Source organism: Poecilia mexicana, unplaced genomic scaffold (genome assembly GCF_051168715.1).
Source record: "Poecilia mexicana isolate PSO_F unplaced genomic scaffold, ASM5116871v1 scaffold_12, whole genome shotgun sequence".
Lineage (NCBI taxonomy): Eukaryota > Metazoa > Chordata > Actinopteri > Cyprinodontiformes > Poeciliidae > Poecilia > Poecilia mexicana.
In genome coordinates this window covers 13,803,737-13,821,034 of record NW_028263381.1, presented here as the reverse complement: position 1 = coordinate 13,821,034, position 17,298 = coordinate 13,803,737, and the positions used below count along the sequence as shown (strand labels likewise).

Genomic DNA, 17,298 nt, shown 5'->3' with positions numbered 1-17,298 from the left:
GGGATCCTTTGGAGCCACTGTCATTACTCTGAGAAAAAAAATGCTTTTAACTGAAATGATGCAAATGGGTAAATCTCAGAAAGATATTTAAACCTTGTTTTACTTTAATTGATGTTTGTGTTTATGAACTCTTAACTGATATTTTATTTCGACTAAGCTGGTTATGTCTCACTCTAAAGGTGGAGACATAACATTCACGTATATTATTTTTCATTTAATTGGCAGGTTTCTCCCCCTCCCATAAAATGCACGCAAGGCACATCAGATGCAAAATAGAATATTTTTTTAATACACAATAAATTAATTATACTTGGGACCATTTCAGAAGACAGAAAAAAATAAATATATTTCCATGAATATGCTTTATGTTTTCATCATTATTTAGACTTAACTGATATGCAGACATTGTATTGCATTTATTAAATATGTACCAGCTAAGTATTTGTACAATAAATCTGCTTCAACACATTTTATATCTTCTGATCACAAACAGCAACACACAAGAAGCAAGAAGCGATATTCAGGCAGTTTTTAGTTCGTATGGGGACACGTTAGCGGTGATACCAAAACACTGGAACTGAAGCCACATCAATGAACCAACACAAGTGTGTATTGGATATTTTTGCAATTATGATGTAGCACAAACAGCATTTTTATCTGACAAAACCGATCTTTTTCAAGATGTTATGTTTATCTTTAGATATTTTTAAGTTTTTAAGGTTATCCTCCCCCTCGAAAAAAAAAGGTGTCCATATGTTGGGATCAAAATCTCCAGGAATAATGCAATTGAGGACATGCACTTCTATTAAATGTTACGGTTTTTCATCTCTGAAAGCTGACATATGAGAAGAAATGTTTAAGAAAACTTTTTTTTTATTTTCTGTGCTTTTTCTAGTACATGTATGAGCATTTGTCAATCAGTAGCAACTCAAAATATTGAATGTTTTCACTAAGATTAAACCAAGTTTTAGAATAAACAACTTGATGAGTCATGGTGAAATACTTTGGGTATAAAGTCATAAAAATCAGGTTTACTCTTCATACATAAAGCCTCAGTGGTGAGCATGTAAACTTGTGTTTCAGAAAACAAGAACACAAAATTGTTATGGTAAGGATGAAGAGAAGAGATCCTGACGGCTAATTTGACCCTGATGGTAGGATAAAAATGAATCTGTCGAGGTACAAGCAAAAGATGGGAGTTTAACATGTCGCAGAGGCCCGGTCGTGTTTTTCACCTCTGAGAGTTATCCTCACGTCACTCGCCTGATCGTCCACTGAAGCAGAATCTGTTGGTGCCGCACTTGTTGGATTTAATGAGCGTCGTCAGCTGATGTTTTCATCCTCGACAGCAGCATAAACGGAGCGCTGCTTCTTATGTAAGTTTATAGAAAGAGTGAATGCAATAAATGTCTGTAGGTGAACAGGTGGATTTCTGAGAAGCACTGGCCTGCACAGAAATAAAAACTGACATCCGAGTCAAAGTACAAACTCAAGCGAGCTGAATCATCTCTAAATCGATGCTCAGGGGATGTCGGAGAAGGAGGGAGGAAGGATAAAGGCTGAAGCTACCAGCGGAAACGTTTGAACCGTGTCTACAACCAAAATATGTGCATTCATGCTGGGCTGCACCGAGTTGGGGTCTGTATGTTTTCAAGGCTTGAGCGCATCGGAGGCACAAGACAGAAGGTTAAGTGTTCCAGGTCCGAAAGCAGAGCAAGCATGTCTACATGCAATTTGGACCAAATCATTTGCTCATCCAAATTATGTAGTGACACAATATCAGATAAACAATAATGTTTTCCACAAGATGACTAACAATGGCAGCTACAATTCAATTCTGAGAAAACGCACGTGGTGTCAGGTGGAATAACATATTTTAAAGAGAGTGATGAGTTTGGTTGCTGTATCCCTGAAAACAAACTTCAAAGTTTAAGGCTAAATAACATCCTGAAGCAACATCTACAAGGGCACATTCACTGGGTGAACAATAACACTTCAGAAGTAAATCTACTGGCAATGCTTGTGTCTCCTGAATATAAAGAGGAGCAACTGGTGAGAGGTTGTTTTACAACCACAGTTTGAATAATGAGCAGCTTTAATGACCTCCAACCCAATGCTTTAGTTGACGTCGTCATGTGCCAGGATCTTTGAAACAATGTTGTACACCAATCATGGGGTCATGGGATGCAGCATCTTTTAGTGTTACTTGTTTTCTATGAGAGTCTGCACTTGGTGGACAAGTTCTCGGGCTTTCATCAAAACCTTTGGGACGTCATGCCGCTCCGCCATTTCTGAGAATAGAGGGCAGAAGTTAGACTGGCTGGCAAAATACAACATGTCAATTATTTTAGTCTTCATTTTCGTCAGCATAGTGATATCAAAAAAATGTTCTAAAAACCTTTCAAACAGAGACCATGCAATTTATTTGTTACTTTACGCATCAGTTTTAAGATTTGCTTGAAGCAGTTATCTAAATACTCCTCAAAAGTAACACCATTTCTCACTATTTCTAGAAAATGAGCTATATTGCCATCTGGCAGTACATTGCTGTCGGCCCGTTTTTATGCCTGTGGTTCCATCTACTTTTCACAATGCAAAAGGTAGATGGATTAATACGGGGAATACTTTAAAATCTTTAAGTTTCAAATCAGCAGCAACATGGTCGAAACGTGGACCTAACTGGGTTCTCCAACATGAAAACGATCAGAAAATGCAAAAATGCTGCGAAATTCGGAGTTCATGATTAGAAATGAGCCAAGACATCGAGGGCTACAGTATTCATCCTTCGTCATCTTACCGTTGAAAAACTTGATGATGTCTGTGAAGTCCATGTTATTTTCCAGAATGATGTCTCTGTACATCTCCACTAGGGCAAGAGCGATGAAAAGCACAAAGTGCTCAGAAGATGTGTTCTTGGCTGCCCAGATCGTTTCCCACACAGCGAACACATCATCATACACCATTTCTGTTTGGAAAAACAATAACACAGTCCTTGATAATCATGCTTTATACAACATATGATGAATTGATAAGGTTGGATGAGCCAACAGGGACGATTCTAATATTTTCCTTCCCACCTCTTTTAAAGTCAAGAAGGAACCAACGGTAACAGAAGTAGAAGTGAGTGTAGTCTCCATTCTGCTGCATCAGCTCAAACAGTTCAGAGTCCAGGATCTGTCCATGGAGAACCAGGGAATCAATCAGTGTGGGTCAGACCTAATATATTGTTATTATCCAGCTCTGGAGAAGCTTATACACTGGGATTATTGTACTTAACTGATACTTTCACTGAATTTAATCAGTATCTAATTCATTCCGCACACAAAAATAACAAACCTGTATGAGTGATCGCATATTGGCAAAGTGAGTGTCCATGGCACCTCCATGTGGAAAATTCTGGTTCATCCTCTTCATCAGTTCGGTGAAGCAGCTGAACGCCATTACCTCTGTGAACATTCCCCAACACAGACATGGACACACTCAACCGGCGTGTTTCCTCCATGCGCACTAATCCAAACTCAAAGTTTGCACTTTACATTTTACTGACCATCATCCAGAATAACCAGAAGGGGAGCCAGTAAATCACACATGCCCTGCACATATCCCGTCTCCAGATGCTGCCACACGTAACTGCAACGATAACCACATTTTTAATGTTTCATTAGCTTCGCCCTTGGGAGTTAAGCACAACTTTATAGGTATATTTAGAACAAATAATAAGTCAAATTGCATTTGGTTTAATTGTTTGTTGTAGCAATCTTCTTAGCAATAAATCTTATACCTTTGGACAGCCTGTTTCCTTTTCTTTATTGGTGCCACAATTTTTAGGGACATGCATACGAGGGTTGAACAGCAGAGATGAACACGAGAGTTTTGAATAACTTGACTTATCCTCTTTGCTAATAGGAAAAAGTTTCTTTGTAGAGGTTTCAATGAATAAGACATAATGGCAGTCAAACAATTTATTCATTTAACAAATAGGGGCCCAAGTTGTGCATGGAAGAACCGTACAAAACCAGTACAGCCTGACACCTCGTCCCTATGCTGGTGGGTAGCGTGGTCACACACTGCTGTGGGATGGTATTCTCTTCTCAAACCAGCACTGGTTGCAAGTTTGCCAGTGTGGTTGCACTGAAGCCACACTGGCAAGCATAAGGTTTTCTTTGGCTTAACCTACAAACTCAAGTCTGGTGCCCAATCCACAAATTTCTTCATGATTCAATAGAAAAATAAACAGGCTTTTACTGATAGTTACTTACGAAGAAGCATTGTTACAATAAAGAAAACAAGTTGTTTATTTAGCAGTGCAACACGTTTACCTGCACATGATGTTACGCAACCTCTCCAGATTCTCAGCAGTAAAGTACCAGTATGTTCTGTCGCAACGTCTGACATCTTTGTCAATGCGATGCAAGTTGATCAAGTACATGTCGAGTGTTTCTTGCTAAACAAAAAAAAAATGACACCAAAGTTGTTAGTGTATGTTTGAAACAGAGGTAAATAATGTCTTTACGCTGTCCAATGCTTACAGAATAGGTCTGTTCCTCCGAGGATTCTTCATATTTGGTCACACCTCCCGTCTCTGCAGATTCTGGTTCAGTAAGCACATTGTCCATCTCAGCCTCTTCCTCAGAAAGACCCAGGTCAGTACACTCAGGACTGGTGTTGCATGCTGTGTCCAGATGATGATCTTGGGCAAGCCTCTCTGAGGCCATTTTCTCCCTCTGGGCCAGGGAGATGGGAGGAGCAGCAAGCCCTATGAAAGGCCTGGGCTTAACGTCTTCTGAAGTCACACATGTTATCCCTGCAGGAATGTCCTCCATTTCCAAGGCAGAGGGAGAATCGTCTGAATCCACTGCGTCTGGGGACTGCCGAGAATGAGACGATAATGAAAAGCTGCCTCTTGAGGCGGTCTGCAGGGCATTTAGTACTTGTCTGACTGGAGAGTTTGAACCAGGTTTATCAAGTTGCATCTCTGTGGCTTTTTTGGTTTCAGCAAAGTCGGAAACGGTTACTTCTGTATTTTTAGAATCCTGTGGCTTTTTGTCACTTTGGGAATCATCCTTTTCTCTTAATGTTTCTGGACAAGAGCTTTCCCCTTCCAGATCTTTGCTCTTGTTCGCTTGAAGAGTCAAAGTTTCTCCGAGTGGAGGAGCTTGGAAATATTCGTTGTGCACTTCCGTTTCCAGCTTCAGGACGTTGGTGTTTTCTGGAGCTGACTTCACGTTCGTATTCATGTCTACTTCTTTTACAACTTCATGAGTCGTGGGCTCTTTACTCTCGGCTGCAGATGTCTCTTTGGAATTATTTATTCCTGTCTCTGCAGCAACTTCACTTTTTACTTCATTCTTCTGGATCACAGCTTCTTCCTCAAGATCTGGGAGTTTGACATCTTGTCCAGCAGATTCACTGACTGCTGGGTCTGATACTGCCACAGTTTCTTCACTGACAGTTTCAGATGCTTTGGCTGCAGGTTCTTCTGTTAACTCGGGTACAGTAGCACTATCTGGAACTGGTTGTTCATTTTGAACAGCAAGGGTGGAGGATTCACTGGTGGAAGGCTGTGGACCTTCTGCGGTCTTCACGAGGCTAATTGGTGGCATTTCTTCTCCTTCAGCCATGGGTTCGGCCTCAACTGATTCAAACACCTTGAAGCCAAAAAGAAAGTGGTAGAGACAAAAATCATTCTAGATCCAAAAGTGAGATGGTCTGATGTCAATTACTCCAGACACTGAGCAATTTAAGTAAAATGCTGTGTGTTTTATGTAAATATCTCACTTCAGCTACTTTTAGGAAGTAATTGACAGAAGATATATTTTGATTTAAGTTTAACTACATTTCAGAGACTTAAAAAAAAAAATATTGTGCCAAATTTGTTTAGAAATTGATGGTCAGCAATTGAGTTGAAACCAGCAGAAAAAGTACCTGAGCGCTGCTGCTGGAATCGCTGTGTGAGTGGGCGTTTTGTTGGTCTGAGCTGCTACTCAGTGATGACTAGAGTGGAAGAATTACATGCAAGAAAACTCAAATTATTTCTGCATTGTGGTGTAAATAATATTGTTCAAGTTTTTTTCCCCCTATTGTGGCATTTTATTAAATGTGCATAGGTCAAACTTACATCTGTGCTGATGGTGGAGTCCCGCTGTATGGGCCCCCGTTCTACACTGGCTCCTGAGGAACATCGTGCGAGGGCCTCGGCGTGCTTCTCCCTCTCTCTCTGACGGACAATGACCTCACAGCCCTGCCACTCCTTCATTGTTTGTTCATACAAGGCTCGCATTCGATCATCGATCTGAGCCGCAGGAAATCCATGAGAGCAGATCATAAAACAACCCCAATACGTACACGTGTCCTTTCATATCCGAATGATATATGAAATACCTCCAGTCTGGCTTTCTCAGTCATGGAGAACTGATAATGTCCCAGCAGAAAGGGCCAAACCTCCTTGCGAAGTGATGATGCCACGCCACCAAAGTACACAAGCCTGTGTATCTCCTTTTCTTCAAAAGCCTAACAAAAGACATTGTTTTTTCATGAATTGCCTTGCAGTACAGATAATAAACATTATTGCAGTTCAGCATATGGAAATCTTACAGAGCTGTCCTTTAGAAAACGTTCCCAAACCTCCACAGAGAGACCACCTCTAGCATGACATGGTACATCTGGATCAACTATAGTGGTGTTCACCAAAGCAGAAAGGTGCGTCCGGACTGTGGATAAATGGCGACAGTATGCAAGCCCTAGGGACAAAAAATAATTATTATAAATTATTGCTCTCCCTTAAATCTGCAGGACTGGTTTTATTCTAGTGCTAAAATTATGGCTAGTTTTTAACACTCACATCCATAGAAAGCCCGAGAGATTATTTGGTATTTCATTGTGTCGCAAAGGAGCTTTATAGGAGCCCTGGCAGGGTTGTAAAATTGAAAATGTAGTCAAGTGGAACAATTTGAATATTAATTGTAGTCAATCTTTTGAGCGTATTTACCTTTCATGATTGCAGCCGTTAGGTAAAGAGCCTTCAGAGGAGCCGTTCTGTGAGCAGGAGGAGCAGGAGGATTTTCTAGGCGTTGGTTGCCACATATTAACGCCCTGATCCATCATCTCAGGAGGCACTGCACAGTACAGGAGCATTTATTATTTCCTCCCGGTGATAATAAGCATCAAAAACGAGCCCGCAGAAGGGGAAACACAAACAGAATTTGGACATAAAGTTAATGTCTTCAAACTGCTAAGAGAAGATTTGAAAAAAGAAGAGGGGCACAAATCGCAGCAGAGCATAACGATGGAGATGAGGCAGATAAATAACTTTTTGGCCGTGCAAAGGCACCACGCTGAAAAGAGGACTATAATGGGGAATTAATACAGACAATAAACAGACAACTGCAGCACTTTCAAATTAGAATGAACTTAATTAGAAATATGTGTGCCTGGGGAAAATCGTTTAACTAAACTGAGATCACATTAGAAGAGCCAAGTAATCTCAGACGTAATCTGTAATGATGTGTTATTGGATCATCACTAGGAGGCAGAATAAGAAGATTAAAGACACTTACTGAACTCCATCTGATTGCCTGGGAAGAGGATCCGAAACACATAATCAGTGGCTTCATCCTCTTCCTTATCTGATACGGAATCACATGAGCTGTGGGGACTTCTCCTGCGCAGTTTGGGGAAAACCTTTCCCTGTAGAAAAGACAGAGTAAAAACCTAACTCATTTGAGAATATACATGGAACATGTATAGTTCCCTGATGTCTGTATAATTGATTTAGTTGAACCCAACTTTCGCCTCAACATTTGTCCAGGTTTTGTAAAAGTCCTTTGAAGTTTTTCTGTGAATGTTGACAGTTCTTTTCTTCTGACTGTCAGTCCAGTAAGTCAACCTTTTCAAACGACTGCTCAGGAATCACTCAGACATTAAAAAAAGGCTCTTAATCTCAAGGAATTAATGCCTTAACAAGAAATAAATTCTTAATTACATCTTCAAGCACTTCTGGATGCTATGCAATTATTTTATGCTGTTTTGCTGTTATTTCTATTATAAAATACCAAAGAACAAATAATTTTGTAGACTCAATGTTTTGTTTTATTTCACTCATTAGCTGTAGGTATTAGAAGTCTGGAAACTTATATCTGAACCACACACTATGTTGTCATGGACAGACACAAAAATTATTCAAGGATGAAGAAAGTCAAACTCCAAAAATGTTGGATCCTCAAAATCTACTGGTGTATTTGGATATGCCGCTTTCCTCACCAAAAGCAGAGCTATTTTTATAGGTTCTAATAACTCTGTGTACTCTCTTCGCCTTACTTTCCTAAAGAAAACACTGCTAGATGAGTGTTCCTGTGATTAGCTGCTTGTTTCTTGTCTAAATGTTTTATAGAGCCACTGAAACAGTGAACCTTTACTGCTCTGTTTGGTTTTCGGTTTCACAGGAAGCACCTCAGACTCAAACGTTGATAGGTCTTAGTGGTGTTAATTTTGTATAATCCTGAGTGTAGTTTCTCTCTTTCCTCTCTCACAGAAAGTCAGCTTGTCTCAGTTCTGCTGACATTTGTTGTGTTTCTTTTGTTGGTGAAGGTATTGATTGAGTTGTTGCTACGGTTAACTAAGCCCATTATTCTCTTTTATCCTGTTAAAATGGATACGTTTGTTTCTACTGTCACCACATGCACATATAAATGCAAAATTAAAAACTTGATGCTATTTGCCTGACCCGTATGACCAATATGGTTGGATTGTACTGGAACAGCTTAAATCAATCTAACTGAATGTCGATCTGAAGATTCACATTTTATATGAACCGTTGCTAAGTAAATAAACTAATCTGAACTAAGTTTTCTAAGAATATCTGGGTTCTTTAGAGAAAAATGCATTAAAAGTTGGTTAGGTTACGTTGTGCTAACCTTTCCTCTCTGATTCCAGAGTGGAGGGTCCAGCTGTCCGTGAGGTAGCAGGCCGGTCTCTAGACAGGTGAGAAACTGGAGCAGGTGACCCCCTTTGGGAAAATGTAGTGGAGGTCTTTGGATTCCATCTTGACTCACCAAAACCACAGTACCACCACTGTTTACTGAGGAAATCACCAACACACAGATAAATAGCTGAAATTTGGAGGGGAGGGCAAAAACTAAAGGGGAATTAGCATACTTTGTTGATGACAGTGAAGATACACAATCTCCTCCAAACGAATTGTCATCGCATAATCCCAGAAAACACTGAAATACAAAGGGGAAACCAGTCAACGGTATTATAAAAAAAAAAACAATAATTTTTGTAATGCCATACTGTCATACTGTTCTAACCTCTTTTCAGAATCAAGCTCCCCAACATTGCCATTCATCAACTGATTGGGAGTCCACTTCAGTGTCATGAGATCTGCAGTCTGATGAAGAGAAAGGTATCCTGGAATGGCCTCCATGCCGTCTCTCTGCAAGGATAAGCAACATTTCTCATCAGAGTGTCATTGCACAGCTATGTAAGTGCTGTTGCACTTAAGACACTCACCGGTTGCACCAGAACGTTGTTCTTCCCAAACAGAAGAGTGGCTCTGGAGTTTTGGTGGAGGGACTCCACGTACTCTCTCACCCATGTGAGAGGTCGATCGTCCATGCTACCACTGGACTGTCTCTTCTGGATCTGGAAGTTCAAGGAGAAATCATAAAGTGTAAACCTACGGAAACAGTGGTGAAGAATAAGCTTTCTGAACTTCATACCAAGGCGGGCCTTCTGGAGGGAGAATCCTGCCGACAGTGGCTGCTATGGATTCGATGCCGCTGTACAAGCTCATCAGCAGATGGATCTGTCCAGAAATGGTCCGCCGTCTTAACTTTGGTGTACTCCAGTGCACAGGGCCCAACTAGAAAAATTAAGTTACTTGTTTTAAATATTTCTTAATATTTATTTGCTAAGCTAAAAACTGGCACAATAAGGGAAAATACCCAGTAGAGATGCAAGGATTGGTCCATCCACAGGATCCATCAGCATGGCTTCTTTATCATAAAATGCACTAAGGCAAAATGTGAAAACAAATTCGCACATGCAGAATGTTTTACAGTTTTGGTAAAAAAAAAAAAAAAAAAAGTTTTTACAATACATAATGTAGGCACATAATTTTTAAAAAACATATGCTGAGGTACACTATATTGAAAATCAAGTGAAATTTTAAATAAAACGTCAAATAGTAAGTTTGGATACTAAAAGAAACCTAAGCAAATATTGGTATACAAAGAGCAATACTCTCAACTACAAATGCAACATTTAACATGTAATACCTGCTGTTTTCCACCAAGTACAGAACAATCTTGTCCAGGAGCTTCTCCATCAAAGCTGTTCGAATCCACAGGTGTTTCAGAGTCTGAGGAAGGAGGTTGGGCAACTTTGACTGCCGACTGCGGTCGTTACTAAGAGACGAAATGTTCTGCTTGCTAAAGAGCAGAAAAAGAAACACAATGATAAAATCTATGTACAGGGGGGAAGGGACAATGTAACCACAAAAATAGTTATCTTTAGAAGTATATGTACATAGGCATGAATATCTTCCCCAAAAATGTTTTTCTTGCATTTGTATTTTTATTCCTTGAACTTTTTCAGATGCTATTATGTTATTACTTCATATTTCAATGTGTTTTACTGGAATTTTAAGTGATTGGCCAACACAGAGTAATGTGTTGAAGTGAAGTCGTTTCACCTGTTTTCAATAAGCTGCTCCAGCTCCTGGACCTTGCGACAGAGCTCCTCAGCAGGAGAAAAGCTCTTTCCCACCTTCATAAAGAGTGCAGCGACCTTATTACTGCACAGCAGGCCTGCAATTCGACGCTTCAGTCCATGCAGCACGCATGCCTCTACAACAGCTATAAAAACACAATCACACACACACACACAGCTTTGTTCAGTACGAATATTCCAGTTTATTTTATTACGCACATTTGTTTTTTCATGAACAATAAAGTTTATCTTTCTGAAAGTCTGAAGTATTTTCATTCCCATTGCGGTTTTTTTTTTTTTTTTTTTTTCATTAAAAAGTACACGGGAAGGAAAAGTGCTGCTTGGACGAGGAAAAATACACTGAAATCTGGGTTGTCCATGGTTCCTAGGATATGAGAAAGGTGAATCACATATGTCTCACTCCTGGTTAGCATCAACACCTTTGATGGGTGTCAGCCTGCTTTAATATACACTGCAGCTATCTATCCACCCACCCCATCCCAGTAAATATGAATAGACATAATGATAGAAAACAAACCATACAGACTTGTGTTGCCTAAACAAATTGCGCGTGACCTTTAGGAGGTTGTGGATAAAATCGTAGGCGGTGGCAGGGCCTGACACATCTGTAGTGTTGTAGAAAAGACTGCCATTTAAAGTCCATGGTTTTAAAATGCAAGTCAAAAGTTGCCTACTTATTTTTCCAAGCCGTATATTTTTATTCTGTTTGTCTTGAGTGTTGCCATACAAAAGGAGTAGCTGTCACTGCAGGTTGCAAGGCAATAAAAATAAGCAGCAGAAAGATGTTTACCACAGAAGGAGATAATATGGCTGCTGTCTGCATGCACAAATTTCCTCGTTACTGCTTCCTCCATTATTTGCTTCACCTGAAGAAAAGAAAAACACAGCTTTTGTTACACCTAAAAGTGTTAACAAAGATACCTTTAGTAAATACAATATGATTTTACATCCCAGGTAGGAAGCTTGTGCACTTTTCTTTGCAGAATTTCTTTAATTCAGTCATACATGGTCTCCCTAAAGTATTCTAATCTGATTTATATCCACACTTTGACTAGGTCACTCCAGCACCCTAAAAAACCTTCAGTTTTTATGTTGTGCTAATCAGAGGTAGACTTGCTTTTGTACATCAGCGTACTACCTTTTGTATTTTGCTTGCGTTATTTTTGTTTTGCGATTAGATTTATTTGACGATCTGAAAAATTTAAGAGTGATGGCTAAAACAGGAACCAATTTGAAAGGAAAGAAGCAGTTCTTCATAGCACTGTAAATGGTGCCAAAGATTCTGGAATGAATACGAGAGACAGCTGTAACAGCAAACACAACAGGAGGTGATGGTAAAATGGAAACAGTATCCTAATCTTCTGAGAATATCTCTGATTGCAGTTTTAAATCTCTTATATCAACATTTGGTGTTTTCCTTCAAAAGTATAAGTCTAGCGATTCAGCTTTTCTGCAGCTCCGAAAGACATATTTTCTGGTGGTCTGGCCACCAAATGTGAGATGCACGTCTCCCGCATTATCGAATAACACCACAAACATTTCAATCTGTAACAACGGAAAAAAAAAACAACACAAAATTCTGTGCTTCCTGTCCATTTTCCCATAAAATTACTTTACACCACATTTAAAGCACAAGCTAAGAATTATTGTCCGAGTACAACAACAAAAAAATATTTTCTTAGGTTTCCCTAAATGCAATTTAGATGAAAACTGGATTATATAAGACTCCTTGGTTCATTTCCCATCTGTCCAAATGTGCAAGCTTCTCAGGGCAAAGTGCAAAAGATATAAGTTTTGCTTTATCCACACTGAAATAACTGCACTATGTCAGCTAAATCCTCTGTCATTTTAAGACGTTTGAGGTTGCTTGTGACATCGAGTGTTTTTGTGTGCATGATAGTTTCAATGCATAAAATCTCTCCAAGCTCAATTCAACTACAGACCTAAGGCAAACATGTTTTATTATACACATGTGGACCCTGCTGTAATTCTTTCATTTATTTACTTTATTTACTCCTACTTCTTATGGATTGCTTTTGGTGGAAAGACTTGGAAAGCTGTGTGTCCTTTTCCTTTGGATTAACAATCATACATTTCTTTGTCTTGGTTTATTGGATGCATTTTCCAATAAAGCACTAAAGTAGAGGGACAAAATGTGGAGAAGGGAGGTAAATGATATGAAAACTTTTGCAAGGTCAATTTTTTCCCTTTTACATTTCATATTTAAAACTTTTAATTGCTGAATTAAAACAGTTTGTACTTATAAAATAGAAGAATATGTCAAAGTCTGAATCTGCATTTCAACCATTAAAATTATACCACCTAATGGAAGCTAATTGCTGCATTTCCAAGTCAGAGTTGTGATTATCCCTAGGTGAGCATGAAATATAAAAAGTATATATGGCTTGAATGTAAATTATAATGTATTACATGTTTATGTGTCATGATTGGACCTCTAATTGCAAAACTACATGCCATTATATATTCAGCAGCAAGCACCTTGTTGCAAGGGATCCAAAACTGTGGTTCAGTTCATTAATGCACCTAATAAGTACAGCTTAGGGTTTGTTTGCCTCTAATTTAGGCATAATAAACAACAACAAAAAATTAAGACTGTTGCTTCTGTGTCTTAATTAACCTGTACAAAACTATGCTCAGCCCCTCCCAGCTGCAGAATCATAGCTACAAGAGTCATGGATTGTTTTTTTTTTTTTAAGAAGCAGTGAGTCACAGGTGAGGGCGAGCATGAACGCAAAGAAACAAGTCTGCAGGTACCAGATTCTCTAAGGCATGGACAAAACCCACATTTGTATTTTCAAAGAGTCACCGATCAGTCTGAATGCAGTGTGGGCTCCCTTGTTCCACCGCCTTTTGTGCAAAAACAAACAAGCTGCCTGAATAGTGCAGCTGTTTGGAGCATCTAAAATTAAGCAGATGGCAAGGTCACGGCTGTACGTTTGGAGCATTGACATGGTTCTTGTGTTCTTATGGACTATTATTTTCTTGTTTAAATGCAGATCTTGCAATAAAAGAGACGAATCGGTGCATGGTTTCTTTTAAGTGCACGATTTACAATCATCACTTGTATTATCGTCATCATTACCATCACCACCATCGTCATCATCAACATCTTACGCCAATCCAACCTTCACCAGGAAACGGGCAGGGCGATTTTGTTTGGGATCATAACATCCACATCTATTTACAAAGGGGGGAAAAAACCCACCAGGTTTATCATAAACAGGCCTGTGGGGTTGCCAGACCCGCTGAGCGACGTCCACACACACACACACACACACACACACACACACTCAATGCTTAAAGCTCCGGTAAACACGAACACAGACGAACAAGAAAGAAGTACCCAAATAATAACGTTAATATATATATATTTTTTGCAATGTCACGAACCTCCTTCTTCACATTGCGAAGCAGTTTCTGTCGCGTCTCGGCCTCTGTCACAAGAGAAAACATGGTGATTATGCTGATCAGATCCTGTCTGCGTGAAAAAAGGAATGGTGATGATGATGATGAAGAAGAAGATGATGATGCGCGCCGGCGGCCGAACCTCCCATCACTCTGGGGGCTCGGTGAGCGCAGCTTTCTGGGAAACGCCTGGAAAGCTGCTAAGGCGACACGAGTGGAAGAGAAGAGAGGCTCAGCTCTGGGCTCAGAGATATGTTCCCAGCGACTAAATTAAACCTATGTGCTATCTCTCTACGAACCACCACCCCTTTAAAGCCACAGAGGCACCGTAAACCCACGCTCTCACACACCCATACACTGGCATAATTGGCCGATGTTTAAACAAAAAAGAAATATGTGCTTCATTAATGCCCTTTTCCCTGTTATTGGGATTTAATTTAACAATATTTCTGCACGGCAGAACTAATTAAACATGCATTCACACCAAAGTGAAAAATAAAATAAGAACAAATAATTAAAAAAAAAAAAAAGAAAACACATAAAGTAATGTTAAATTTAAAACCTAAGAAAAATAATACTGCAGTGATTCTTGAGAATAGGGACAAAATGGGTTTTAATTTTCCCATATTTTTTTTTAATTATTTCTCAACCTTATTTATGCAAATATGACAAATAATGTTTAGAAAATATGAAGATGCTAAGGTACAGGCTCCCAGTTGCGAATTTTTTTTAAAAAATTACATTTTTAATCGACCTGACCCAAAACTTTGTCATCACCATCTGACAAAAATAAATCTAAAATGATTTTTAAAATACCCCATTAGTGATATTTTTACTCAATTTACAGACAAATGCTTCTCAAGAAATAAAATAAATATTATTTAAAACAAAAAACAAGAAAAAGTCCATCTGATGGAGTTGACAGTGCATGACGGAGTTGACACAGAACTGAAGGTGGTGACAAACTAGTGAATAAAATGAAAAACTTGGTACATGTGAAGTAATGCAATTCATGTAAAATACATTAAAATGAATTAATTGCACAATTAAGTGAGATTTGACAACAATTTCACTGAAAGAGTCAGAAAAACTCTGACGGAGTTGACATCTGACGGAGTTGACGAAATGCCAAACTACCTCAATTTATATGATGTTATTCTGAAGGAGGCCATATTGTAGCTCGTCAGGTCCATTAAATCTTTACAGTTTACCAAAATTAAGCTTTTATTTCGCAAAATTTCATCAAAGTTTTGTAAATTGTCAGTTATGGAGTTGACACATCATGGTTGTGACAAACAACTTAGGAATAAAACAGAAGAAAAAACTAAAGAATAACTTAAGCTAACCGTAGCTAACTAGCCCTCCTAGCAAAGGAAGAGAAAAGACAACGTCATGGGGTCCTCAGAAGTTCTGGTGCCCCCCAATAATGCCTGATTTTTTTACATTCTTTTCATTTCTGACGGTGTTGACAAAAACTAAGGACAAATTTTAACGGAGTTGGAAAATATCTAAAAATTATTTTTAATTCAATTTATCGATACTTTTATAATTATTTATATGACTACTTATACTTAATTGTCATAATATATAATTTTAGTATTTCTTTAATTGTTTTAAACTATAAGAATGTATTGAGTTCTGCTCCTGGACAAGGGCTTTTACAGGCATCATCCACCGACTACAATGTTTAAAATAAAAAAATATTCAGCAAAAAAAAGAAAAATATACATTGTTGTGCTCATAGACATAATATAAGGATAGACGCCTCATGGACCGCTCTCGCCTATTGTCGCTGACGAGATTTAGGGCGGCCATCTTGGAGCGGTACTCCGCTCCACTCAGCCTTATGTGTTTAGCAGGCACAATGACGTATCAGCGCATTTAATCGATCATAACACACTTTTTTGTTTCTGTAAACCATATTCAAACATCTATCAAAGCAACATTTATAAACAATTGTATTTTTAAGTATGTTTTTAATACATAGTTCATTATATTTAAATATGCTTAGTGGCTATAACAATAGAATAGGAATGGAATATTCTGATATCGATGTATGAAGAGCATATTACAAAGCACACACCCGTTCATAATTTATTTAATACATTTAGTAATATCAATACATATTTATATAACTATACAAACACTAATAAATAAAGATTAATAATGGCACAAATAAATAATGATTAATACTGAATTATATATATATATATATATAAAAAAATAAAAATTTAAAATAAAAAAATTATATATATATTATATTATATATATATATATATATATATATATATATATATATATATATATATATATATATATATATATATATATATATGTTTATATGTATATAATATGTTTTTCAGCCGACGAGTCCAAAATCCGATGTGAGATTCATCCGTGCTGCAGTGAATCCGTCTCTCTTTATAGATTTCTCCCTCTTCTTCCTCACACCGTGTCTTTAGGAAACTTTCAAAACAAAAACGGAAGATTTAGGATGTATCTTACTTTTGACAGAGTGAAAGAATATAAATAATAGTCTTTACCACCTGTGTAAACTTTGCCGGTGAATGTTATAACACATAATATAAGTTTTATAATATGTGTTATATTGTTTCATTTCTAATATAGGCCCTTGTGTCAGATAATCTAAGCCAATGTTAGAGAATAATTATTTTTTTTTAGATTTACGGAATCTCAGTTAGCCTTCATAGCGGGGCTGAACCCGTATTACACCAAGCACTGTAGCTAATATTAGCTGGTATCTCGCCGGTGGACATAAATACAGTAAAGTAATATTCTAATCACAATATATACACAATAATATGTCCATCTTACTTGTGAAATGTTGTCTGTGGAGCCCTCACATCAATAATCCATCGACCAGAACAACAATATCCCTCAGTGCTGAGGCATCTTCTGCTGTTTTGATTGAGCAAAGTAGGAGGGTATACCGCTCCAAGATGGCCGCCGTATTTCCTGCGCCGGAGCGGTCCATGAGGCGTCTATGCTTATATTATGTCTATGGTTGTGCTCACATGACCCAGGTTAGTTTAGTTAGATATTTGAAAAAAATATATTTTGTGTATATTTTATTCAAATTTCATGCTTTATCCATAGGACCTGTTTTGTCCCTATTCTCAA

At 38.3% G+C, this 17,298-nt stretch overlaps 1 protein-coding gene across 1 annotated transcript; it reads right to left on the bottom strand.

Moving 5' to 3' along the window:
• Positions 1-266: 266 nt before the first annotated feature.
• Positions 267-16,354, bottom strand: sgsm1b (small G protein signaling modulator 1b). The gene is made up of 24 exons (XM_014969341.2): positions 14,143-16,354; positions 11,522-11,597; positions 10,694-10,856; positions 10,278-10,430; positions 9,945-10,012; positions 9,720-9,862; positions 9,511-9,642; positions 9,309-9,433; positions 9,154-9,221; positions 8,913-9,076; positions 7,557-7,686; positions 6,989-7,115; positions 6,842-6,906; positions 6,595-6,740; positions 6,382-6,510; positions 6,119-6,292; positions 5,926-5,994; positions 4,530-5,648; positions 4,320-4,444; positions 3,548-3,630; positions 3,337-3,446; positions 3,078-3,174; positions 2,798-2,965; positions 267-2,291 (listed from the first exon to the last, which is right to left on the bottom strand). Exons 1-24 carry the CDS (start codon positions 14,203-14,205, stop codon positions 2,203-2,205), a joined length of 3,786 nt encoding a protein of 1,261 aa, XP_014824827.1. The 5' UTR covers positions 14,206-16,354; the 3' UTR covers positions 267-2,202.
• Between the last annotated feature and the right edge of the window lie 944 nt (positions 16,355-17,298).

Bases quoted from the DNA above. Each gene is read 5' to 3' on its own strand.
- sgsm1b (XM_014969341.2), bottom strand. From the start codon at position 14,205: ATGTTTTCTCTTGTGACAGAGGCCGAGACGCGACAGAAACTGCTTCGC. The intron at 6,293-6,381 runs GTATTTCATATA...CCTGCGGCTCAG, and splicing joins CTGAGAAAGCCAGACTGGAG to ATCGATGATCGAATGCGAGC. The intron at 2,292-2,797 runs GTAAGATGACGA...CTCTATTCTCAG, and splicing joins CATCATCAAGTTTTTCAACG to AAATGGCGGAGCGGCATGAC.